Here is a 27292-nt window from a genome sequence, read left to right as displayed (position 1 = left end):
AAAAAAAGTTTTGATGATGCTATCTATGGTAGGCTACTTCAAACTCCACCCATATGCGTCACGCGAAAACCTTTTCAGGTGTCGTGTTAGTTCCAATGCATTTTGTGTTTTGTTGTGGATGGACTAAGCGACATAATGCGGAGGCTATTATTTTTGTTGGAATCGTTTTGATGATAATCCGTATAGCCTCCTGAGCGATCTCACAATTGAATAGGACGTACTCAACATTCCTCAGCAGTTTACAACTTGAATATCTGTTCGTTCATTCTCGCCTACAGACTCAGCTTGAAAGGATGGCTGCCGTTAAGGCACTACAACAGTGGTGTAAAATTCAGTGTGATGGGTATCGAGATGTGGCTATCACCAACATGACAACCTCCTTCAGAGACGGACTGGCTTTCTGTGCTCTTATCCACAAGTACAGACCGGACCTCATGTAAGGAACTTGCTACTTAATTGCATTATGAAAACGTTTTCTCTGCAATCGAGCAAACTTGACCACCAAAGTTGCGAACCTAAACGTTGGTGTAATCAAACATGTTACTATTACCCTACAAGAGTGCGATTCATAGTCACACAACCTTAAAAACTGAGGGCTTAAAGTAGAAAATGTTGCTACCCAACAAACTATTAACTTTTTGGTTGACTAATAACAGTTTTACTTCTGAACAAATCAAACATAATTTTACCCCAAGCAAATGCGCACGTCTATGCTAAGCCATCGTGTTGGAACATGTTTGTAAACTGCTTCGCAATCTCTTGAGGTTTCGGTTTTAAGTGAATTCATACATCGGCTAAGTGCTATTCTGAAAAAAAAAACAGTGTGCAAAACTGAAATTTGGTTCAATCCCAGTTGTTTATAGTCTATCTAAATCTAATATAGGTACCCGGTACAATCATTCCGAAATCGCACTGTTGTGTTCGTCAATCTGTTCGTTTGCAACCTAATGGGGTTGCATTCTAGGCAGCATACGGCAAGTAAAGAGTAAAGAGCCCGCTTGAGCAGAAAGCTCAGTGTTTGACAGTTTTGGGGGAACCGGTTTACACACCATTATTGCCAAAACACAAGTGAAGATCACACGAGTTAAAATCGCGGGGTTTTACACATTTTGTACTAGGTTTGCAAAATCGAAACTACACAATTTCCAAGTGGCAGAGCCAGAAAGTCAATGTGGCAAAGTTCACAGTATTGGCAAACACTTGCGTATAAATCCCCGTCAAGCAGTTACCACTTGTATAAGATCAAAAATAGATAAGCTGCTTAATGCTGTTTATACAGCAAACAACTCAAACCGTATGGGCTGTAGGTTTCTAGGATCAGGAGTGGATCATCCTTGGCCTGTAGTCTTGTACCCTTTTGTAGTGTGTTACAGTTGTTACAGTAGGTGTATGATTGCTGTATTAAACCGATCTGGTGCTGTCACAATTTAACGGTTGCCTAACTGACTATTAACACCTACCGACTTTCATAACTTTCATAACGTATTTGTTATTGATATTCTTGATTGCACCACTGACTGAACCACAAAATATTGTCATCTTCAACATGACTGCAATTCAAATCATTGCTATATGTCATTTCAGGGAATAGTAAAATGTTGCTTTCAATCGCCATACAATTTTTCAGGCTAGTGTAAGTTTCAATCGCCGAAAGTTTCTCAAATTAGCGCTACACACATTAGTTCCTTCCAATGATGTGTCAGGCAATTACAGGCCTATCAGTTCCCATCGGTGACCGATCTAACCAGGCCACTGGCTGTCGTATCAGTGAACTGTGCACAAGTGAACTACAGTGCTCTCCACTAGATTTTTCATGCAGGGGTGGTTGAGGTCCTATTTCATCCATTTTAATACATCACTATTGTACATTACATTACAGTTATTTAGCTGACATTTTTATCCAACGCAACTTACAGTTGATTTGACTAAGCAGGGGGCAATTGGAGCAATGTGGGGTTAAGAGCCTTGCCCTGGGACCCACAACTGCACAGATCTTATTGTGGTTACACTGTGGTTTGAACCGCCAACCTTTTGGGTCCCAGTTAAGCAACATAGCCATTAGACTATAGGCTACTCCAAACTAACAATCTGATGCAGTGGTTTGTTATCACTCAGATGTTTGCATTTAAATATTTGTCATACCTGTGACTATTATGTAATTTTCTTTTTCACATGACACAAGTCAACTGGGCTTTATATATAGCTGAACAGATTAATTTTATGAAACTGTATTCATAGATGACCTATATCGCAATATTCATGTATTGTCCACAGAAATGCATGCCAACCAGTATAACGTGCACAGTCTAACCTCCAAAGATTAACCTGTTTATTATTTTTCCTCCCCAGAGACTTTGATACTCTCAGTAAAGAAAATGTCTACGAAAACAACAATTTGGTAAGAAAATGTAATTGTTTTGTAAATACTGTATTTAATTTTTTTTGTGACTATACAGTGTATCAACACAGGATATGCAGCCTTTTTTCTCAATTTCTGTTAAGGTTGCCAATAAATCTGGAGCCAACTTATGTATTTATGTGGTATACATAAGTTAATGCAGGCATAATTTCTTACTACTGGTAGTGTATAACTTCTCACAGATTAAATACTGAAATCATTTTTAGTCCTTTTTTATTCACAGCCCTGGGACTTAATCTTAAATGTACATATTCTTCATCTTAAGGTTTAATTTTTAATTAATTAAATAGTTTAATTAATTGCTGGGCCAATTAATTAAACTTCTGTTTAGAGGTTAATACACTTTATGGGAAAATGACATGCTGCTCATAGAATATGAGCTGACTTATTCCTGTCGATAATTGGAAATGCATAAGCCAGTAATTAATTGGTGTTGCATAAATTCCATCTTCTGTAATAGGTATTTTTAAAAATCTAAATTAGGGGAGCCATGCCTTACTGTTACTGTTTAAATATACTGTATTCAGATGGTCGTTTATGTGCTCGAAAGAGCGAGTTTTTCTCCTGATGATAGTCTTTTGTTGGTGGAATTGCTCAACATCTAGTATAGCATTAGCTTATACACTCACTGAGCACTTTATTTGGAACACCTACGCCTACTTATTAGTGCAAATCAGCAAATTGTTTGGCAGCAGTGCAATGCATAAAATCATGCAGATATGAGTCAGGAGCTTTTGTTAATGTTCATATCAACCGTCAGAATGGGGAAAAATGTGATCTCAGTGATTTTGACAGTGGCATGATTGTTGGTGCCAGACAGCCTGGTTTAAGTATGTCTGTAACTGCTGATCTCATGGGATTTTCACACACAGAGAATGGTGGGAAAAACAAAATAAAACATTTATAGCATGCAGAGTTTAAATTACAATAGAAATTCTGATTCTCATTATTTATAATGGTAGTATTATTTGAAATGTAATACCCATGATGCCTAAAGTGACATTTAATGGCACTAATGACATTTAAAGTGACTGTCCAGTGTCCAGAAAGAAGGCATTGTTGTACTTCTGACAGTCTTTCATTATAACTTTTCTTGGAATCATATTCTCGCTTAGTCTGGTTGTGTCTGTGTACTCGGCCTTGCTGAAAGGGATTCAGGTCGATGTCACAGCACCTTATTTTAAACTGATTTTCTTGCTTGTTGCACGTGATTCCTTCCAGAGTTCATGACTCTCCTTAAAACATATCTTTGCTTTCATAGCATTTCTGGAATGAGCGGGAATGTTAGGGGCTTTCTCAAAAGCTGTCCATAGTTAAGCTGATAGCAGCTGCTGCTTCTTGGCCGTTTGAATCCAAAACGAAAGTTAGTGAAGCTTGCGTATAAGGGTCTTTCTTGGAATTGGCTGACCGTGATAACAGGCTGTGACTTGTGGTTTATGGGCATGTTTTGCCTTGTAGAAGACCTCTTTGCTTCCTTAGAACCAAGCTATCTGAATCGCACTGATACGCCTCAGTGTTGCCCTCAGAATTCATTCCATAGATCTCCCACCTCTTTTGGCACTGTGTTGTCTATTCATGCCAGTGCCTTACAAGTTTGGCTTTGTCTGGTACAAAGGCTGCACTGCAGTTTTGGGTACAAAGCAGCTTTAAAATGAAGCTAGCCTTTACTTGAATGGGCTACTGCTTAACTGTGCAGACAATGGAGCTCCTCAACAGAGTACATCTCAGATCTGTTTGCCTTTAGCTCTGGTTGGTGCTATCTTATGTTCTTATGTCTTCATCAGGGAAATGCGTATATTCAAAAACTCACTCAAGCAGATAATTTGTGACAGAGAAACATGATTTATTGCTGGTTTTATTGCTCTGATTCCCCCCCCCCCCCCAGTGTCTAAATGGTTGACCTATTCATCCACGGTTTAAGAATAATTAATATGCAGGATTCCCCTAATTCTGATTAGTCAGGTGTATTCAATCCCTTCCTTAGTGCAGGTATAAGAAAGCTTTCAGTATCTAGTCTTGATTCTAGGCTTTTGATTGGATGGATTTTCTAGGAAATTTATGTCGGTAATTCTTGCATGGATCACCCAATATGGATGTGAATAGCCTCAAATTATAGGTGGCAGTCTGCACTTTAACCTCACGTTTAATTTCAAGTCCAATCTGCTGGTGTACAGAACCAAACAAACAGAAATTCTACCACTGTCAAATTACTTACGGACTGCTATACTGAAGTACTTTTTACTGTAATCTTTGCGTTGATGTCACTGCATTTAAGCATTTAGCTTCTTCAGTCCAACAGGGCCACTCTCCTGACCTTTGCTCAGGTGTTTAATACTTTGGGTTTGTAACAACGTCGGCCATGCCTGCACCCTTTTGAGTATTACCATCGAGCAAACTTAATCACCAGATTAGTGTTCACTGATGTAGAATTTCCTGGGAATCCTATGAGTCAGGTACTGCAAGTTGTGTTGGGCTTGTCTTCCTGGATTTAAACATAAGTTTGTAATTACCGGCATTGGTTGGCCTCATCTCAGCAGGCAATGTTTCTTCAGCAGTTGAGCTGTTTGAGAAAAGGCTGTTTGTTGGCAGACAATGCAGCCACACACATTTTCCACTGCAGTACAGTAGCTTACAGGGAATACAAACTGCGCTGGTGTCCTGACTGAGCTAATCCAACTAGGCTAGGCCTGTGGCCTATGTTCTGCTGTCCATTTGAAGGCGGGAAGTGAAACTGAATGCAAGCCAAGCCATGTCAGTGTCACAGGGAAATTCCCTCTTTTTAGTACCTTTGTTGGCTTCACTGCTGTCACGAAGCGGCTGGATGTCATGCCAAACCTGTACGAAACAATGAATACAAGAAGTTGTGAAGCCGCCGTGATAACGCGATGGAGTGACTCGCGAACATGTGCAGAAACTTCCTCTGCGCAGACTGGAGAAGCTGTGTCACTGTAATTTCGCAATTCACAGTTAAACTGAAGGATGTGATTACTGAAACATTTAGGCTGTTTTTGTTGAAATGCCATTCATGTGATCATGACTGAGCAAATGATACCAGATGACCTCAGATTCTCATGGCTGTAGTAATGTCATGGTTATGGTCTTTGACCTGAATTCAAACTACTGCTTCCTCTAACATTTCAATACAGAATATTCAGTGTGGACTCTATCTTTCAGCTCCTGTGGTAGAGAAGGGGGCCAGATTTTCGTGGTTACCGTGACTGGTTAGAGAATGTGTGGTAAAGGACTTTGGTAGAAACAAACTTACCTGACCTTCAAGGATATGAGCTGTCAGATATCGATTATCTTTTGAAACCTGTGTAGCCTTTCTTTAATGTCAATGAATATGATCTTGTGTAAGGCATCCATCACGATTTAGGAATGGTCATCAGAGGGCTACTTGATATTGATGTTTCATCAAGTCCGAAGTCTGTTCATGAACAGAATTAGTACTAAATTGTAGATGTCATAGTGTTCTCTCTGTAGTCTACTGTCAATGTTATTGGGTGATCAGATCTTTACAGATCTGACAGAATTAAAGGGATTTTGTCTTTGTTAGTAGAAACAAACTTATATTTTTTAGATACATTTAAACAGCTTAGACAATAAGTTAGTGCCCTTAAACAAAAGACCCTCACTATGTAATATCATGGATGATGCAATCTTGTGGCGTTTCTGTTAAAATGTGCCCAAATTTAAGCATGAAATATCTTGTCAAAAATCTCCATACATGTGTTTTATCTGTTGAAGTATTCACTATTGAGTCAGCTGATGACAGCAGGATTTGATAGGTCGACTTTGATAATACTGCTTTTCTGATCTCAAGGATTTTTTTTTCATTTCATTAAACCAAACTTCCCACTGTTTTCTTCACCTATTGTTTCATTATATGAGTTTGGCTGATGTATCAGGTGAGCTTGCTAAAACATTACCAGTATTGCTGTAATGTGAAAGTTGTATAGACTTCCTCTAGAGTTCATTTATAGAGGTCAAAACAGTTTTCAGGTAAATGCATTTTTAGACGTCTTTAGTAAAGTATCTGTCATTGAATCTTTATCCTGTCATAGGCCCATTCCAGAGTTGTATTATTTTTATTATTGAAAGAGAAAGATTTATGAAGAAATGAGCATTCAACAACCTATTTCCATGCCACATTCCGAGGTAGCATAAGGGAGATCTTGGAACACTTTCACACCTCAGTAGGTGGTATCTGACAATGGGTGTCAAGACAAATCTTCCGTGGAATTGGAATAATTATATGATGCATGTGATCAGAAGCCAACTGTCAATGACAATAATAATTTTAAATAAATATGTAATAGTTTTTTGTTTACTTATTTTTATTTACATCTCAAAATTGTCCAAAATTTATTTATTTTCTGTTCATTAAGCATTACTCTATGAAGTCTGCTTAATTAGCAAGTATAGCTGAATCTATCCATTGGTTACAGTATAGTAAGTATAGACCATAGTGCATCACTTATATGGTCTGAAACATAGCTAGCTGTCTGGATAAGGATTGCTGTGTGACGTGGAACAAATGTCAAAATGTCATACATCCATAATCTAATGAATATTCTTGACTGAGGAGATGAGCTCAGCCCTAGTGAGGGACATAATGTGGTGTGAATAATTTTATTTTTTTATTTAGTAGTTTAATTAATATTGGTTGAAACTCCACATGATTGTTGTCGTGATCAGCATTTCCCAACCGGTGTGCCAACTAAATTATGGCATCCCCTCGGTTTAATTTGTCCTGTTTCAGAATGAAGGCAAAATATTTTTGAGTCTGATATTAAACATAATAGAATGCTCTCTCAGCTTCTGCCAGCCATAGGCCCAGAACTGGAGAAGACAAAATAGTTTGAGTTAATGATCTATTTGCTGGCTAAATCATCTAGAATGTCTTTAAAATGGTTTAAAAACATTATTTCCAGCATCAAGTTAGTATAGCTGTCTGCATTCCGAATGCGAAGCCTACCGTTATGGATATTGGCACTGCACTATGAATTATTTGCAGCTGGCCATGTTTGATTCAGACAGTAGCCTATTTCCAGAGTTAAGTCTAAACAATGAATGTTAGCTTCACCTACTACTCTAATAGTAGGCTATATTACTTCCAGCATCTAGTTGACAAAGCTATATCTCGACTGTGATATGTAAAGTTGTGTCGATACAATTCTTCATGGATCTAGCCTCCTAATTTCTTTCAAAGTGCACCAGATTGATGCATTTGTCTGTTAAAATTTACAAAATGTTCTCCTGGAGGAGCATGCTCCTGGACCCCCTCTCAACATGGTTTCCTTTAACTAAATGTATTATTGCTGAATTCAACCCCCAAAAGAATATTCAGATCTTCTGTTCAGGTGTTACATCATTGTTTGTCATTTGCTTTTGAGTGCCGTGAGATTCTATAAACTTGGAAAGTACGTGGATGGAAAAAGGTTGGGAAACGCTGGTCTACTGTAGACTCTGGTCTACTGTAGATGTCACAGGAAGAAATAAACTTCCTGTGACACCCAGAGGGGACTTAAGGTCAACATGGTGAAAATGAATAATACGCCATACATCCGTTTTTACTCTTTTAACCTTTTTCTGTACTAAACCGGGCATATTCATTTTAATGAAAATGGAATGCATGTTTTTAAAACTTGAACATAGATTCTATAGATCCATGCAGTGTCAAATAAATCACATTTCTGCTAGGCTGCCAAACCTGTATTTTGGCTGTACCTCAGAGCTGTAGCACATTTACCTGGGTCAACTGTATGCAGGTAAATTCCTTCTGTGATTTAAAACTTTGGAGCATAGTTTGAAGTTGTTTGAAAGTGTTTGTCCTTGAAATTTCCAGAGGCAAACAGTATCTTCAAACAATTATTTCATTCTTGCTAGGTAGTTGCTCGCACTTCATCAGTAGTTCACAGTAAACAAAAGTACACCTTATAGATTTATTTAGAAACACACATGTGGACCTAGGTGTTACCAAAACAGTTATAATGGGCGATCTCAACAGTCCTCAGCAGTCCAACAGTCAAAGGGGTGATTGCACACACACAGGCACACACACACACACACACACACACATTCACACATTCACACTTGCGCAAACTGGCCAGTTAAATTGAAGCTTTTCTTGGCAATCCCTAACCTGCCATCTCACTCTAACTTCTTCCAAGGCTTTGCAGGCCAGAGGGAATGTCCATGTCCTTGCTCCCTGAGTGTGAGGTTATTCTTCACATTCTTAGTCTAATCTATTTCTGGAGACCTTTCATTATCTGGTCTGTAGATGCAGTTAATTAGGCAGCAGAGCAATAATGAATGAGTCAAGCAGATCATAAATGTTTCAGAAGACATTCCGATTTTCTCCAGATTTATGGGGCAGAAGATGCGTTTCCCAAAATGACACAAAAATGTGTTGCTCTAAAAGCTGTCTTGTTGTGTACACTATCATTTGAGAAAGGCCTCAGAGAAGAGGATATTCAGAGAAATCTCTTGATCACAAAAGAATGCAAATGTCTACGCCTAGTGATTTTCAACTGTAATGAGCCAAAGTACCTGGATTACTATGCCAATACAGAAACACCAGGATAACTGTGGCTATACAGAAATATTTACACTCAGTGAGAACTTTATTAGGTATTTATTAAACTTATTTTTTAGACTTATTGGTCTTCTGCTGCTGTAACCTGTCCACTTAGAAGTTTGATGCGTTGTGTGTTCAGAGATGCTCTTCTGCATACCACTGTTGTAAGGTGTGGTTATTTGTATTCCTGTCACCTTCCTTTGACCACTCTGGCCCTTCTCCTCTGACCTCTCTCGTTAACAAGACTTTTTGCCCACAGAACTTCTGCTTACTGGATGTTTTTTTTTTCTTTTTGTTTGTGAAAGTCCCAGTAGATCAGCTGTTTCTGAGTTGCGCAAACCACCATGTCTGGCACCAACAATCATTCCACGGTCAAAGTAACTTAAATCACATTTCTTCCCGATCCTGTCATTTGGTCTGAAAAACAGCTGAACGTCTTGACCATGTCTGCATGCTTGTATGCATTTAGTTGCTGCCACATGATTAGCTGATTACAGTAAATATTTGCATGAACAAGGTGGTGTACAGGTCTAATAAAGTGCTCACTGAGTGTGTGAATGGCTGTAAACCAATCAGAATTTAGTATTTAGTCAGGCCATGGTATCCTTTTTATTTTTTTTTATTTTTTTTCTTCATATTTTATATGCCTGATATAATTGGACAAAGAAATTGGGCTTGGCTGTAACCGGAGAGGACCTGGAAGTCACGGTGGCATGTGTTTGTGTTGTAGGCGTTCCACGTGGCAGAGGACCAGCTGGGAATACCCGCGTTGCTGGATGCAGAGGACATGGTGGCCCTGAGGGTTCCAGACCGTCTCAGTATCCTCACCTACGTGTCCCAGTATTACAACTACTTCCATGGCCGGTCCCCCAGTAAGCATGCCGCCATTTTACCTACTGACCCGCAGGGTGTGTGAGCTTACCACTGTGTTCATCTTTGTCATCCACTGCTGGTAGCAGAATGGGGTATTTGTGTTTAGAGGTGGTTCAGGCTGTAAACACAATGTGCCTTTAATCTCCTTAGGGTGCCTTCTGTGTTTTTGTTAAGTTGTTGATGAATCGGCAAAACCGGCAAACCTGGAGCAATCAAGTGCAGGAATTGAGCCTTAGTTTTTTTTTTTTAACGTTGCATTTGTGGGGGTATAATGGTCCCGCTTGTATATGGGTTACACACGCTTTTGCCTCCGTTAGGGATTTTAGTCTGCGGTCATATTAAGCGGCAGTGCAAAAGTGCTGCATCCACTCAGCCTAATTGTACTGTTAACATCAATCATGTTTTACTTTAAATACTCCTGGGGAAACTTCCAGAGACCTTTACAAGAATCTATTCATTAGGAAGCAACTTGCTGAGCAAGGTCTTCTAGGAGCTTACAGCTGGCCAGCCTGCTTTTAATCTCGATCAATAGTTTTGTTTGAACAGCTTTTCTTATTGGGAGAAGAAGAAAAGGTACTCAAAGGTTTTTTCATTATTTTTTTTATTTTTATAAGGGGCACGCTTATTTTTTTTTTTATCCCTTAAAAAAACAATTTAGTGTCATAATTGTATTCTCAGCATGTGTTACCCTGTGTTACCCTACTAAGCCAGTGGTTTACGGCAGTAGTAATTTTATGTTGCTGAAAAGCATTATTGCAAGGCTGCACTCTGCTGAACTAATAACAGGCAGAAAGGAATATAAATGTAATGTATAGACTTTAAATAAATAATATGCAGAGACTTGGGAGCTCCTCTTACAGTCAAGCAATTGCGGAGTGAATTTTTCAACACGCAAGTCTGTGCGAAGCAGAATTGGGATGACAAAATGGCAGATGTATGTCTAGCAGCATATGAAATTCCTCCGACATCATTGGTGACAGAGGAATGCTGTTTTGGGCTTGTCGCTTCTACTCACGCCTGTTAGAAAATAAACTTTTGCTGTGTCATCGCTGTGCCACTGGGTCACAGTGCTATGTGTCTGCAGTACATCAGACTGCAGTGTCTGAACTGGGGACCATTAGTTTGCTGTGTTCCCTTTCAGCAGGCCCCGGTGTTTCTCACGGCTATGCTTCGCTCTTTCAGTTGGAGGAATGGCTGGGATTAAAAGGCCAGCAGACGCCCCTACGGATGAGCCGTCGGGGAAGAAGAATCTGCCTGTGACTGCGAAGGCGTTCCCTTCCAAACCGGCCACAGAGATCCGCCCAGCCCCCAACACTGTAACCACTCCCTTCAAACCATCGCCTAAACAAACCAGGGCAGCTAATGAGGCAAGTCTCATATGCACAGTGATTACAGTGCAGTCCGCAAGTATTTGGGCAGTGTCACGTTTATCATTTTTTTGGCTCTGCAATCCAGCACTTTGAATCTGAAATAAAACAATTACTATGAAGTTACTATTTCATGGATAGTCCCCCCTCCCCCACTTTAACCACATAGTGATTGTTTTATTTTTTATTGTTTCCTGGAGTATAGAGTGAAAGCAACAAAAATGTGTCAATGTTCAAATATTTACAGACTGCACTGTATGTGTAGTCTGGTTTTGCCATCTTTGATCGTGCTGGACTTGCATTGGACCAGTCCTGGGTCAAATGCGTAATTGTTTTGGATTCAAATACTTTTCTGCGCTTGCTTGATCTTACCTGGTGCTATTTGGCCTGTCAAGAGGATTAGAAGGCGGGATTTCACTTTCTGAGTGCATTTCATAGGTTCCAATACACCAGACAAGCTCAGTTAAGCATAGAAAAGTACTTTTATCCTAAACAATTACATATTTGACCCAGGCCTGCCTTGGACAGTATGGGCAAGGCTGATATTTTGTTAGAAAGCGGTCAATGGAACAGAAGAGCAGCAACTGTAGTTACTTTGATAAAGTTTTGTTTTTATTAATTTGATCTCTGCTTGGCTCTAATTACCACAGGCGTGTGAAATGCATTATGTCATAGTCAGATGATTTTACACATTACGTGACTCATGTTCACTCCTGTCTACACTGGCAGTGCAGCAGTGCGACCTGTGCCCCCAGTTCACCCAGTCAACCAGGTTTTCGTCTCTTAAGCTCAGTGTATTTTTACTACAGTGCGATCAAGCAGGTTTTACATTTGCATAGGATTAATAGATATTGACTTTTTAACAATGCTGTTCGCTAATGGAATTTCAACTGTTTATATTCAACTGTGGTATAGCCAGATTTTGCAATCTTAACAATTAAGGAGTTTATATATTTGATAGTTTCTGTGTATCGCTTGCTTTACAGTGCGGTTTTGATCTTTCATACACCAAACTCTGTGTACATAGCTGTGTCATTAGAGTTCTCTCATTTCTCACATGGTAACTTATCACTCGCTGGCTTTTTGGTAGCCACGCCTATGTCTACTATTGTGCATGTTATTACTCTTTTCCGATTGGTGAGGCTTGCTGGTTTTCACACCTGCCTCAGAAGAACAAAGGCGGACTCGCCAAATGACTTTAAACGCATGGGTATTCTGTTTCATAACAGTTTTACAGCGCTGAATCCCACCCTTCTATACAAAAGGAGATTATCATTGTTTTCTTAGCTCTGCTGGGTGTGACACAGTGCTCCATTGTGACCGTAATGTTGGCCAGTGGGGAAAAAAAACTTCAGCTCTATTAAACAATGCTAATAGACAGGCCTCTGTCCGGAATGGCAGTATCAGACTGATATAATTCAAGCAGCAGTAACTGTGCAGTGCTGTGTTCATGGTGTACACGATGTTGTAGAGCAGGATTCATGTTGAATATCCAGGGAAATATTAATTGTTTTTCAGTCATTCAAAAATGTTCTGGAATGTTTGACGGTGTTGTAGACACATTCGTATAAACGGTTTATTTCGGCCTTTGAAAAAGTTGTCGTACAGTATTTTGTTATCGGTCCACGTAATTTGTTTGAATTTCGAAAGTGTGCTCAGCCTTTGTTTACAACCACAACATGTGCTTGTTCTGGTTTTCAACTCAACAGATGGCATTTGAGCACCCTCTAGTGTAGAAAGCTTTGTCTACTGCAGTGTATTGAGAATGTTTGTTTATATTGGGTTATACATTTTTATTCTGTCATGTCGACTGTCAATTTTGGCATATGCATGTTCTTTGTGTTATTTGTTCTGGTTGTGAGGCTTATATAAAATGATTATTTCCCTTATCTTAACTTACCTTAATAAGGCACTGTTTCCATTATTTCTTCCTCAGAAGAAGGTTTTGGTCGAGAGTTCCAACAAAACGGGCACCCTAAGCAGCAGCTGTACTGCTTGTAAACATCACGTTCACCTTGTTCAGCGACACCTGGTGGATGGGAAGCTCTATCACAGGAACTGCTTCAAGTAAGGCTTGGTTTACAAGTGTTTTGAATTCATTTTTATTACATATTCATCCTCAATCCTGATAACACGTTTGTCTTTCATTTCCAAAAAGGTGTAGTGAGTGCTCCAACATTCTCCTTTCTGGAACCTATAAGCCAGGGTCTGAGCCCGGAACCTTCATCTGCATCACTCACCAGAACACCCCCGGCAGTGGGCTTTCACACAGAAATGGGCCGGCCGCACCCCGAGTGGGACCCACCTGGTTGGTCAACAAGAATGACCGAACTGAAACCCCGCGTCCAAACTCTGCACTGTCCACTCCGGTAGTCACCAGCCATGCCGCCACCAAACCCAACATCACAGTCTCCACCCCCAAGGTCTCTACCCCCATAGCCACAAAGACTCAGGAAGCGCGGAAGAAGTTCTTTGAGACGACACCTGCAGCACCTGCCGATCCGCCCAGCAACAGGTCACAGCCCACCACCAATGAGAGTGCTGGAAAGGGCAGAGTACTACTGAAGGTTGCGGATTACAAAGACAAAGACAAGGACAAAGCCAAGGCCCTGATTACTAAGAAACTGGCTGAGGAAAACAGCAACAACAACAACACCACGTATCACTCAGGACTCAGACCCACAGATGGCAAGTGAGTCCTCTTGATGAACGTAACCTTTGTTTTTGCCTATGAACAGAGAAAGTTTTCAAAGTGTTACGGGAATGGTCTGTAAATGTAATGTAATGTCCAAATAACATTGGCACTACACGGCAGCCATATTGTGATAACATTTTGTATTAGCTGGGTTCATACGCCAGGAAGTCGTGCAGCCATTTTGAAGTATGTGTTAGATGGATCGTAAATTCTATTCATCTACCAAAGGTGCAGCAGAAACCTGCACTTTGTCTCAGTTCTAAATACTCACTAACATGCCTTTCGATGCAATTTTAATTGATGGAATTATTTACACAACATTATTTATTTGCAATAGTAATGCCACGTAGCATGATAAGTAGCCAAAAAAGAGAGAAATCATTTCTACTCATCACCTATGCAATGTCAAGGTATTTTAATGGTGCTCCACTTGCATTTGTATTCACAGCCTATTTCTGTGAATTGTATATATATTTATATATGCTACTTTGGGCTTGTTCCAGCACTCTTTATAATGCTCCTGTGAGATTATTTCACATGAAAAACATTCCTGATAATTCTCAGGTAATGAATATGAGTGACAGATGAAAATGCCTTTCTCACAGAAAGAAACACTGGCCTCTTGTGGCCCAAGGTGTCTGTGTTTGCTTCCAATTTTTCCAGAAAGGCTTGGAAAAGACTTTATACTTTTTCCTACAGCTGACACATTTCACTTTGACCGTAATCCTGAATGATGGCCTGTCTATGCGTTTTCAAGACTTTTGGTTTAGTGGTAAGATTCAAAGGCTTCATTTAGCTTTTGGACTTTAGGGAAATTGTGATAATATTGTCAAAACTGTAGATGATATTTTCAAACAATGTCCACCTATAAGAATGATTCCTTCTTGTATTCATCCAGAAAAACACTGGTTTTGCTCATGAATACAAAAAACTAATTCTTTGCGCTGGCTGTGCCAGCCTCCTCATTCTCAAATGCATCTTCCCAGTTATGTAAATTAAGTTTTGGATTAATATCCAGCTTCAATATCTTCTATTATGAGAGATAAGTGGATTACAAATGAGGAAGATATTTTGAGAAGGCGAGGCTTCGTTTGATGATTGAAATGTTCCTTTAGGTTTTTTTTGTTGCCGTTTTAGAAACCATTTTGATTGAAATGAATAGCAGTGTTTTGATTGATTGGCATACTTACAGTAGATGTTAAAAAACATAGTACTGCCAAACAATATAAATGCAAGCTGTTGATTGTTCTAGAGCACAGCAGATGCAGTTCAGAGAGAGAGAGAGAGAGAGAGGGAGAGGGAGAGAGGGGGGGGGGGGGGAGAGAGAGAGAGAGATGTGTGAAGATGGTTAGAGATGAAAGGTAGCTGAGACTTGCTCATTTCTTGCGGCTCGGATGTGAAAGTAGTCACCGCGCAACTTCCCGAGCGCTTCGGGGACCTGGGCTGTTTTGAGCTCTAATCTGGTAAGCCCTTCTAATACCAGGCATCACAGACCAGATTTAGGAGGGATTTCTTACCAAATCTTAATTAGTAACTTTGTTTGTGAATGGACAATCAAGGGTTACTCCAGACCTAAGTGCGGTTGTACGGTCTTATCTGGGCCCTTTAATGTGCTAAGCAGCGCGTTGCTAGTGATATCACAGCCCTCCCTCTCCACACATCTGCTCAGGGAAGCAGCTGTGAATGTACACACGTTGTTCTTTTTCAGGCCTGGTATCTGCTTACTTTCTACCTGATTTTCTATATCTAATTAACAGTTTTTCAGCCATCTAACTGAAAATTGTTATGTTTTGGGGGTGGCTGAGAAATCAGTAGTGTCACCATACATCGTGACCTAAATGGCAATAGGAGATGCCTTTAAATAGTTTTGTGTGTACCTGTAGCTTTACCCCAGCATAGAACTGAAAGCATCAATACAGATTCCTCAAGCAGATTATGAATTGTCTTTGCTGCTGAACTTCATTGAGTCATGTCTTTGTATTCAGACTGTATGTTTTGATGGCCAGACTTATTTTGACGAGCCTGTCTTCACCAAATCGGCCATTTTATCTCAGGTTCGGTAACAAGCCGAGTCCTGCTGAACCTCCCAGCTGGAAGAAAGGTCAGGACAACCCTGGTGTCAGAGGATTAAAACCAGTCGAGCCTTCTCTTCCTCAAAACACTCCGAAATCCACCACTGGACCCCTGTGGGTCAAGACCACCGACAAGGAGTCTACTAGACCTCCTAGTACCTTCTCTTCAAACCTCAAAGGTACACTTTTTTTTTTTTTTTTAATGCGACTGCAATAAACTGTACTAAAGTAGCTGAATATTTAATGGTTTGAATAATATCCTGGAATCCCTTTTAAGTGAAATATGTATATTTTGCACGCTTTTCAATGGATGGAATCAGTTTGCCCCTAATATTGGACTTTTTTTTTTTTTACAGTAGATTCTGATAGCTCGGAGTCCCCTTCAGACTGGCGCTCAAAGCTCAAGCCAGTGTCAAAAGCACCCAAGTAAGTTTTTGTCGGTTGTTACCTAAACCTTTTACCCACTTCAGGGTGACTGCTTGTGGTCACACAGGTGAACGAAAAACAAAAGACGGTCGTCGGGACCGTCGGGCCTTCTGTGCCTTCGTTCTCCAGCCTGCTCCCAGCTCCCTCGTCACCCTCTGTAGCGATTGGCTGGCTGAGAGTGCAGCTCTGTCCCTCTCTAGGGAGTGCCACGTCTGAGCCCCGCCCCCTAACGCCCCACAAAATAAGCACACTGAGTTGCCCCCTGGTGACCTTTCTCCCCACAGTTCCATTCCGTCCTCCCTAACCCCCCGAGGTGAGAGAGAGCCATTTTGGATGCCCCTCTCACAAAGTGGTGGGCACGGATTTCTCATGTTCTCCCCCACCCCTCTCCTCTCTCCCATAGGGCCTCGGAGCCTCCGTTCAGCACAGAGGCTAAGAGGGCCGAAGCCCCCCCGAAACCATCGCCCACGAATCTCGTTCCCTCTTTTCCGCCCAGGCCCGCGTCGTCCCCCAGCAGCGCCCCTCTCGCTGTTCCCTCTCTCCCGCCCCGGCCAGCGTCGCCCGCGAGTCCCGGTCCCTCTCTCCCACCCAGGCCAACGTCACCCGCCAGCAGCGCCCCTCTCGCCGTGCCCGCCAGTCAAAGGGCCCCTTCGCCCCAGCCTGCTCGCGCCGGGGCTGGAAGCTGGGGTGAGGCCTCTCTCTGTGTCTCTTTGTCTCTGTGTCTGTCTCTCTCTGTCTCTCTGGCTCTCCTTCTCTCTATCTGTATCTCTCTCTATCTGTCTCTCCATCTCCCTCTCTCTTTGTCTCTCTCTCTCGCTCTCTCTCTCTCTGTCTGAATCTCTCTCTGTCTCTGCCTCTCTGCCTCTCTGTCCCTGTGTGTTTCTCTGTATCTGTCTCTCTCTCTCTCTCTCCACTGCACCTCCATTGCAGCTACAGTAGCTCTGCTGCTCTTTGGTAAGGGTGTGGCACAAAGGCTTTTCCTATAACCTTTTTCTTTCATGTGCTGCTCTGTGGTACTGTAACCAACTGGGTATGCAAATGACGGGCAGCGGACATTGCTGTTTACTTACTGTTGCTGGCAGCCTGGTAAAAATGCAGTGGAAAGTCACCTCTTAAAGGAAACTTTGTTGAGAAGGGCTGTGCCTGTGTGTACTCCTCAGGGTAGACTTGGGAAGAGTGTCTGTCAGCCTGCCACCACCAACTAAAGCAAATCACAGTTCCCACGCATCCTAAGAACATTCTGGAAACTTGGATATTAAGTCTTTTCTCAGGCCTACTTCCTTTGTTCAAATTTATTGACATCTGCACATAGTTTTTCTACAGTGTCTTTGGTCATATTCGCCTAGTTTTTGCAGTAGCATCTCCGTGAATTCTTTCATGAAAGCTAGTTTCCAAAAAACCAGGCTTGTTGTATTCCAGCCAGGTTTCCTGAAAGCGTGGCCACTTTTAATTGAACTTGAATGCTGAACTCAATGGATGAATGCAACAAAGGAAATTATCTGTTTTTTCCCCCCTATTTGAGCTAATTTATTCATCTGCCTTTTTAAGGCTTTCAAAACGGGAAGGGATCATCATCCACAAATGCCCCCCAGCCTGAAGTGAAGTCACCCAAGGTAAGTTTTAACATATTAATTATACTGCAGTGTGCTACATGAGTCGCTGTGTGTGTGTGTGTGTGTGTGTGTGTGTGTGTGTGTGTTGGGGTGGGGGTGGGGGTGGGGTGGTAAAATTGGCAGGAGCTTATTTAGAGTGGTGTAGATAAGGCAGCCTGGGGATAATATTATCTTTAGATAAAATGCACAGGAGACAAAACCTTGAAAGAATTAATTAAATTGGCGTCAACAAGATGTACAGTTTTCCGTAAAGTTTTTTTTTTTTTTACCCCCTTCCCCCCCATGCCTGGTGCCTTACCTTCCTGCAGGCTTTTTGCGTATTATGGTAATACAAATGAAAAATTAATTTACAGGCCACGAGTTGCAAATTTGTCATCTACAGTTCCATTTGGGGGAAAAAAAACCTCTAAAAGGAGTAAATCAAAAACAAATGCATAATTCTATAATAACGAGAAGCTGGCTTTTCAAAGTACGGGAAAGCTGTTTTTTTATTATTATTATTATTACCATCGCTATGGAGTACACAGCCGTGGTGTCCCCTTCAACGAAATCGCCAAAAGCCAAAATAAAAAAGACACCATTAATGAAATTTGGCATAAGGTGTTATCTAAGTGAAAGCATGTCTTAATTAAAACATTTTTTCCTTTTTTTTTGCAGACCAAGCCTGACTACATCCCCAAGGAAGAGATTATGAAGGAGCTGGATGAAATTGAGAACAGTCTGAATGAACTGGAGAAGACGGGAATACAACTGGAGAAACAGCTTCGCCGCAGCGAGGAAGGTGAGAGCGAAAAATACCCTCTTACCCCCCTCTTAGCCCCCCCCCCCCACGTTTCTTCAGCATTGCTCCCTAATAGCTGACTGACTGGAGCTGACAATAAAACAAGGGGCATCCTCGATCCGGGGGAAGAGAGATTTGCATTAGGAGATGTGTGTTTTTTCCACACCGGCAATGTCACGCTTTAATATTGACATATATACACAGCATTCAGCTTGGGCGATTACCGTGTTGTGCTCTGGATCTCAAGCAATATATTAGCGCTGGAGCCGGGACGCCGGGAAATGAGTCGAGACCTCAGAGGACGCCGGGACGCAGATAGGCTGACCCGATCGTCAAGTAAAAACGTCCTGGACGTTTCTGAGTTTGAGAAGCTGACAGACATTAGGGGCGGCTTGTCCTCGGGGCTGTGTGTGAATCACCTCGACGCTAACGCGCAAAGCGGAGAAGAGACCTGAAGGACGGAGTCAATTCCGCTTGCTGAACATCCCATTGTGAAGACATTTTACGGTTTGTTACTCCAAAGTGGGCTTAAATCATCACTGAGCGTGTGCAAAAAAAATATTTAAAAAACCTCCTGGTTGAGAGGACCGAAAAGGCTGTTAGCGGCGGTCGAACTAGCGTCGTAATATATGCGTTTTCGAAATGTACGCCATCTCCGCTTTGCTAGGTGGCACGTTTGCGTTTCATGCTCCGCCCTCCTTCCTGGAACCAAACGAATGAGATCATTATGTAAAAAGTGATAGGTTATGATTAGATGCTGTATGCATGTCCCCAACTAATAAGCCCACAGTCTGTAAAAATATTTGTATTCACTCTAAATACATGTTAAGAGTGGAAGGGCATTGCTTACTCTGGGGAATGAAGAGTTTTAGGTTGAGGCTTTGCAGGGTGGGAGTGCGGTATGTTCAAAGTAAGTATATAAAAACCGTGTCTGAAACTTAACCTCTCAAAGTTATATGAGTGAAATTTCCTATTGCTAACTGCCTGTCATTTTCACCTAGCCACCTTCCTGGATGGTTTCATTAAATTTGCATTGTGGTTTACACTCGAGTACTTCTAACTGATTTCCTGGGACTATATAGCAAAGGCAGTTTTTCTGTAAAAGGAAACGCTGACCTCCCTACATATTCAGGGCCAATCGGAGGCTTAACGAAAACCCACTCGTCAAACCCTTGCAGCTGACCAGCTTCTTCCTGTGCCAGGACTATGTCTGTCATAGTCCCTGATAGCCTGTAGACCAGAGCTTACCCACCGAGAACATCCACGTCAGTTGAAAATTATTAGCGCCAAAACCGGCATTTTGTAAACGCAAGGGAACGCTGTTTCTGCGCTTCATTAAAATCCTCCGCGTACATAATGCAGGATTCCGTGTTAATGCAACCGGCGGTTATGAAGACGATGGAGATTAAATTGGCTCTGTGGCACTTTGGCAATTGGAGCACGGGGCATTTCGGGAACGGCACAGTAGTCTGAGGACATTTGTAATTTGTAGGACATTTGATTCCCCTCGAGATCATTTACTTCCCACTCTGGTGAAGTTGGTGAAGCTGCAGTCGTGGCCGGTCCTTGGCTTTGATACACTGCATTATTTCAACCCATTACAAAATGAAAATGATGGCCCCAGTTTGTGTCTGTGTCTGTGTCTGTGTGTGTCTGTGTCTGTGTGTGTGTGTGTGTGTGTGTGTGTGTGTGTGTGTGTGTGAAAGATCCTCAGGGTGGCCTGGGTGCTCTGCTCTCCAACCGGAGCGCTGAAGACGAGGGGGCCCCATCTGGGGCTCAGATTGGGGTTCCCACGTAGCCTGAGGGGGTGTGACCCAAAAACTGTTCAATTTCCACCAGCCAGAGCCCAAATGAGCCAAGTGGTGAGCCAGGCGCCCCGTTCCCTTCCTGATAGCCTCTCCTCTCTGCGGGATTGAGGTAACGGATGGAAATAGAGCGAGGGAGCAACTCCGCTGGCTGGACGCGGAGCAGGGGTGTGAGGAGGAGGAGGAGGAGGAGGAGGAAGGAAGTGCGATCGCCCCTGCCTGCTGTGACCTTGAAAGGAGCCCCGTGTCGCCGCGGCAGCGATAGCGTCGCGCCGCCCTGGACTCTCCGCCCGAGTCACCTGTCCAATTGATAAGAGCCGCACAAATTTAATAACGGCCTGGCGGTACCCGTGCCCCGGTCCCGGCTCTACCTGTCCCCTTATTAAAGGCATCGAGCGCGTGTGCTGACCAGAGGAAATGTTCAATTAAATTCTCAATGCTACATTAGTTTGCATGCTTCCCCGGTAGAACCAATACGCCAGCGAAACGGCTAAAGAATTGAACTTTTCTCAATTTTCTCCACCGCGATAACATTGAAATGATGTTCTTTATATTAAAGGAGGTAATAAAGTTTTTGTGCAGTTGGAGCCTTCCTGTAGAACAGACCCTGGAACTTTGTTATCGGTCACCTTTAAGTGGCGTGACCTTTTGCCTTTGTTACAGAGGGAGCAGAGGACAACAGCATGGACGAGTTGATGGTGGACTGGTTCAACCTGATCCGCAGTAAGCAGATTTACATGCGGAGGGAATCGGAGCTGGTCTACATGTAAGAAACCGCATTTGTTTACTATTTGTATATTTCTTGCGATGTACCTGCATAGACATTGCCGGTCTCTCAGGATTTAAGCGCTGGCGAAAGATGTATAAACCGGGAGTTGAATATGATTTCAGTCGTACAGAGGACATCATTGTGACTTTTTCAGTGCAGAAATCAGTGTCTCACTTTCCTGGTAAATCTTGGTGTCTAACTGTTCTGATAAATGTGTGTCTCACTTTCCTGGTAAACCACTGTATGTCTACTATCTGTATACCTGCACTGACATTGCTTTTCTCTGAGGATTGAAGCACTGGTGAAAGATGAAATTTGTTTTATTGTGCCTTGCTTCAGCGCGAAGACTCAGGATCTGGAGGAGCAGCAGCCGGGGGTGGAGGAAGAGCTGCGGAGATTGATGGAAAAGCCAGGTGATCCAGAAAAGCCTCTCCAGCACTCCACTGTTACTCTCTTCACTGCAACTCAGTCTGTTTGTTGAGCAGAGGCCCTTATGCAGTGTCCCTTACGTAACAGACACAGTACGACACTCTATGTCGCAGACCTGGGTCAAATGCGCAATTGTTTTGGATTCAAATGCTCTTCTATGCTTTGCTGAGCTTGTCTGATGTATCGGAACTTTATGAAATGCTCTCGAAAAGTGTAAACCTCACCTTCTGGTCCTCTTGGTTGGCTCGGTTGCACCAGGCAAGATCAAACGAGCACTGAGTATTTGAATCCAAAGCAGTTATGCATTTCCCCCACGTCTGGTGTACATGCCTTTCAAATGACTACCCTGTATGTGCTTCAGTACCCAGCTTAAGTTGTTGACCCACCTCAGGTCAGTCAGCAGGTTAAATCTGGTTGTAATCGCTCTGCTGTTCAGTCAGTGTGATAGTACTCTAACAAGCCGTTTGCAACCGTACCTGGGTAGAAAGCTAACTCTTGTCTCTTGTTCTTCTGTGCACCTCAGAGCGCTTTAAGACTGCCGCAGACAAGAGGAGAGAGGCGGAGCTGATGGAGAAGCTGGTAGAGATTGTCAATGACCGGAATGCTATCGTTGAGGGGCTGGATGAGGACCGTCTGAGGTCAGGCTCAATTCACTCTGCTTAGCTCGGTGCACTGCTCTTTGTTTCACTGTCCCTGTTAATCTGTGCGCAGCACTGGCCCCGTACTTCTCTGTGTGCCTCACTGTCCTGATGAATCACTCTGTCTCATTGTCCCTGTACCTCTCTGTCCTGATAAATATGTGTCTCACTTTTCTGATGAATCTGTGTGTCTAACCATCCTGGTAAACCTGTGTCTCACATTCCTGGTAAAGCTGACTCATTTTTCTGCTAAATCTCTGTGTGTCTAACTGTCCTGATATATGTGTCTCACATTCTTGCAAAATTGTCTAAGTGTCTAACTGTCCTGATAAATTGGTGCCTTGCATGGCATCCAATCGGCATCGGTGTATGAATGGATGAATGAGAAGCATCAATTGTACTCGGCTTTGGATAAAGGCGCTATATAAATGCCAACCATTTACCATAACTCTGTCTCACTTTCCTGATAAATCTGTGTGTCTAACTATCCTGCTAAATATGTGTCTCATATTCCTGGTAAATCCCTGTATGGTTGACTGTTCCAATAAATGTGTGTCTCACTGTTCGGTAAATCTATGTGCGGCTAACTATCCTGATAAATCTGTACCTCACTTTCCTGGAAAATCTCTGTATCTAACTGTCCTGATAAATCTGTGCCTCGCTGTCTCTGTTCATTCATCTGTGCACATCAGTCTCGGTAGCTCAACGTCTGTGATCTTTTGTCATTGTGTACATCGATCTCTGTATCCGAGTCAGTAGTCATTTCTGATCATGTATATCATTGTGCATCACTGGCCTGTCTCTGTTCCTTCAGTCTCAATGCTTTTGTCCCCGTGAAATTAAGTGCTTTGTATGACATTTCTTCAATATTATATATCAGATTATAATCTTTCAAATTTTGTCAATAGATTAGAATATAATTATACATCTATTACCGGTTTGTTTTGACTCATTAATTAAAATTATGTATTGACTAGATTTTTAGAGGACGATGCTTAATGTGCACAAGTTGTTTCCTTTATAAATAATACAGGTGCACAGTGCTTTCAAATTGTGATGTGAAAAGACAGACACAAAATCTCCTGCTATTTAAAGGAATTGAAAAATTGCTTCTCCTGAAACATCTCTACATTTACCTTTGCTGCATTCTCTAAATCTCTAAAGGTTCTGTGCTTTTCTGTTGATCCGTTCTAGGGAAGAGGAGGAAGATCAGCAGATGAACCAGTTGATGCAGGACCTGGGTGAGTCTGTGAAGGATCTGTTAGGATTAGGAAGCGCCTAATCTCAGGTAGCAGAACGCTCAGCATGAGCTCATTTGCATTTGAAACTAAATTATTAGCTTCCACTGTAGAATCTCATTCTATTACCACTTATATCCGTTAAACCCAAAAATTGCATATAATGGGTATTTGTTTTCCAAGCTACTTTTAGATGGCTCAAAAGAATAAATGTGTATTGCGGGGCAAGTTATGCATTACATTTTGTGCTAATGACCCATAATGGACCCTGGATTGAGTAGCCCACATCTCATGATTTACCTCTTTGCTTTCATTTTTTTCAAATCAAAATGCATATTGGAAAAACGCATGCTCACCATTATGTATAATTGATCAACTTCAGTTAACCTTTTTTATAATGTAGTCAAATGTTGCTCTCATTTGCAATTCATGATTGAGAAGGGTGAACTATGAAATGCAAAAATTCTATTAAAATTCATAGTGAAATTCATAGTTTTAGTTAGCATTGCTCTCCTGGAGACCTTTGGGCATTTACAAAATTTTGGTATTTATTGAGCTAAAACATAACTCTCCACTCATTTTGATAAGTTGTTGCTGTTTGTTCAGTTCTTAGTGCTAGCCATTTTGGAAATGATATGAAAAAAATGATTGTACCGTTTCATATACAGTGTCCTTATGCTCAGTCACTTTTTTTTTTCAGACTTGGACTCAAATCCATAGTCAATATGTAATTCCACATCAAAGCTCCACTAATACAACAATATTTCATAATAAGTGGTTGAAGTGATATCCGGTGTAATCCCATTCTGATGTGACCTCTGCTATTAGTTGAGTGCAGTCCTCTGTCACTGTAAGGCAGTGCAATGTTTTTCTTAGGGAACGGGTCATCTGAGATGATGTGTCCATCTTAACCCACCTGCAGAGTGTGTCCATATTTTGCTGGGTTATCACAAATGATCATTGCCTTTTTTCCATTTGATGTCTCCCTTTGTTAGTGGACTTTGTGTACTGTACCTCCAAAGCTTCCTAGCTTCTCCTCCTCTGTAGACACTTTATTTATTTTTTATTTATCAGGGACATTGCACATTTAATCAATATTTTCAGTTTCCAAATCACTGTAAATGTGCCAGAGTTATCTTATTTTCATCTGTAGTCCCTAACCTACATGTATTTGGACTTCTGAAATCTTCCTTCATTCTCCTGAGAAATGTTTGGCTTTGGTATCACCAGCTTCCTCAATCTTACGCTTTATTTAGTGTTTTAAATGCGATAGGCATTTTGGACCTATCGTGCTAAACATGCTAAACCCCAGTGTGCAGTCCTTATAGGTATATTTTACCTCATTCCTGCCGTGCTGTGCTGAAGTGCTTGCAGTCTGCTTTTTTTATTGGGCTGTAAAGATGAGGCATCGAGGGCCAGCTTCCTTGGTCATTGCATTTATGAAATGTTTCATTTTTTTTTAAACAGATATAAAGAAACAGAAGAAAAAGTCTGCGATGAAAAAGTTGTTTGGACGGAAGACTTAAAAAGAGCCTCAGACGACCGGGGTGTGGCGGGACTGTCCTGTGTACTGCTTATCAACACTTTGTTTGTGTCGCTTCTTTGTGGATTTGAACGAGCATTCATGTCCATTCCAAAGCAGACTGTTTAAAGTGTACCCAGACGACACTTCCGCAGAATCTCCGTTGCCGGGGGTCCTCGCCGGTGACATGGTTGGTGCGCGCCCCAGAAAGCCATATGTCGGGTACCGCTCGCTCGCATGGTGAACCCGGTGCCCGGCGCACAGATAAACCACTTTCCGGCTAATTGCTCACAACTGTGATCTGCGATTCCATATGATTCAGTCGTCTGTGGTAATCTCGGCATTTTAAGATTAAAAGGGATTTTCGAATATCAAACAGAGGCTGCTTCTAATTCTGTCGCCTCAGTGACTCGTCACGTGCTTGCGCCGCTCACCGTTCGGATGATTCACGCACTCCTCAGTTCTCCAGATTAAACATGTTTACAATCTCTGCAAAATGGAACGCTGGCACTGGGTCAAATGACACTTTTTAAAAATACATTTAATCGTGTTTTTGAGTGGTTTTGTATCCCTTTGAATTCTTTTTTCCTTAATTCGCACTTACTGGGGCCTAGTTTTGTGTGGTCTAAGATGAACTATTGTCAGCAATAAAAGGTTGTTTGTGGACCTTATTATTGACTGAAATTGGATAGAGTCTTGTCGTATGGTAAATTTTATTTTATACTGAATACAGCCACTACATCCAAATCCAAAAGTGAATAAACACATTCGGCGATGCCTTATTGTATTTAAAAGGGCTATGGTATCAACATGGTTTTTTAGGGTTTTTTTAAGGTACTCTAGAATTGCCAAAACAAGTGGGAACACAAGTAATATTAGTGTTTTGTCTTGATTCATATTGGATCTGAAAGAAATACCCGATTGAATGGAATGGGCCCTCAGATTAATGTGTAGTTACATTGTTGGTATGAATGGCTGTGTTTTAATGAGTTGTTATATAGAACACTAGGAAGAATGAAATAACTTTACAGAGCGGAGTTTCTTTTGTGACACTGCGTCAAGAAACGATACAAATTGCTTTCACGTTGAGGTAGTTTGACAAGGAAATGGTTGCAGGATTGCTAGCGCTGTTTAATCAGAAGGTGGCAGTGTGGGGTTAATTGTAGCGGAGCTTGACGGCGCAGACTAAATTGGCCACAGTTCTGTCGTTTAATTGTTTCGCTAGTTTTGTATGTGATGTAGATCCCAGCTCTGTAGATGCAAGGCCATTAATCAGTTTGGAAAGTGCGTATTAAATCTAGACTGTAATGATCCATTTCTATTGCCAATTTTCATTCAATTGCGTTCCGCCGCTGTATGGCGTGTGGGGCCGTCGGTTGTGACATGGCGTGGACTGACGCTGTAATGCAGGCATTATCATTGTGATGCATGGCTTTCGGGGTTGAGGAATGAGGATTTGGGATTTGAAAGGTGTGGATGAAGCTGACAAAATAACGTTCTCCTGCGGTGACTGATTGTGCCTTTTCTGGGACCATTTTGTGTATAAGGACTTTCCAGGCCTTTGACTTTTTAAACTTTTTTATAGACACGTCATTTGAAAAGGAAATGTAATATACATGTTTATATGTGCACTTAATTGTGTTTTAATTGTTTTATGTGAAATAAAGCCTTAAATAAATACATCAACTGTCATTTCCTTGTGTGAATATGCAGTTATTTTCTAACGTGATGCTGAGGTGTGTCTTGAACCGACAGGTTTTTTTAAGCATTCATTGATTTTTAATCTAAACTCATGGTTCCATGGTCTGTTTGCACATGTACATTAAAAAAAATAAAAGAATGCACACTAGCACAATGTGAAGCTTTGTATTGGTCTTGTTATTAAATTAATTGGTTGTCTTCTCTTCCCTTTCTTTGAGTGTTTTTTTTAATAAAGAAGGCGTTTGCGCTCGGTTCTCAGTTCAGGTGTCAGGGCTTTCCTTTTTGTCCACTGATGGCTTTCTTTGTTAAGTGGGGGGTTTTGTGTTCAGTATAAATCATAGAGCAGCTTCTGCAACTTGTCTGT

General features: G+C 41.7%; 1 protein-coding gene across 2 annotated transcripts; it reads left to right on the top strand.

Moving 5' to 3' along the window:
• The first annotated feature begins 73 nt into the window (after positions 1–73).
• On the top strand, positions 74–26919 carry micall2b (mical-like 2b). 2 transcript variants are annotated; one of them, XM_061233170.1, is made up of 16 exons: positions 74–436; positions 2350–2398; positions 9730–9871; positions 11055–11239; positions 13176–13306; positions 13398–13931; positions 15989–16185; positions 16366–16432; positions 16836–17119; positions 17981–18045; positions 18703–18826; positions 21295–21397; positions 21740–21813; positions 22353–22467; positions 23662–23708; positions 25173–26919. In XM_061233170.1, exons 1-16 carry the CDS (start codon positions 294–296, stop codon positions 25229–25231), a joined length of 2319 nt encoding a protein of 772 aa, XP_061089154.1. In that variant the 5' UTR covers positions 74–293; the 3' UTR covers positions 25232–26919. The 2 variants fall into 2 exon arrangements, with proteins under 2 accessions (XP_061089154.1, XP_061089151.1); XM_061233167.1 differs by having other exon boundaries at positions 16363–16432.
• Positions 26920–27292: the final 373 nt, after the last annotated feature.

The sequence above is a fragment of the Conger conger genome, chromosome 2 (assembly GCF_963514075.1).
Source record: "Conger conger chromosome 2, fConCon1.1, whole genome shotgun sequence".
Taxonomy (NCBI): domain Eukaryota; kingdom Metazoa; phylum Chordata; class Actinopteri; order Anguilliformes; family Congridae; genus Conger; species Conger conger.
This window is presented reverse-complemented; position numbering and strand designations above follow the sequence as displayed.

What these genes read in the sequence shown, in the direction of transcription:
- micall2b (XM_061233167.1), top strand. Translation starts at nt 294, where the DNA reads ATGGCTGCCGTTAAGGCACTACAACAGTGGTGTAAAATTCAGTGTGAT. An exon ending in TCTACGAAAACAACAATTTG is followed by an intron (nt 2,399 to 9,729) that starts GTAAGAAAATGT and finishes TTTGTGTTGTAG; the next exon opens with GCGTTCCACGTGGCAGAGGA. An exon ending in CTGGATGAGGACCGTCTGAG is followed by an intron (nt 22,468 to 23,661) that starts GTCAGGCTCAAT and finishes GATCCGTTCTAG; the next exon opens with GGAAGAGGAGGAAGATCAGC.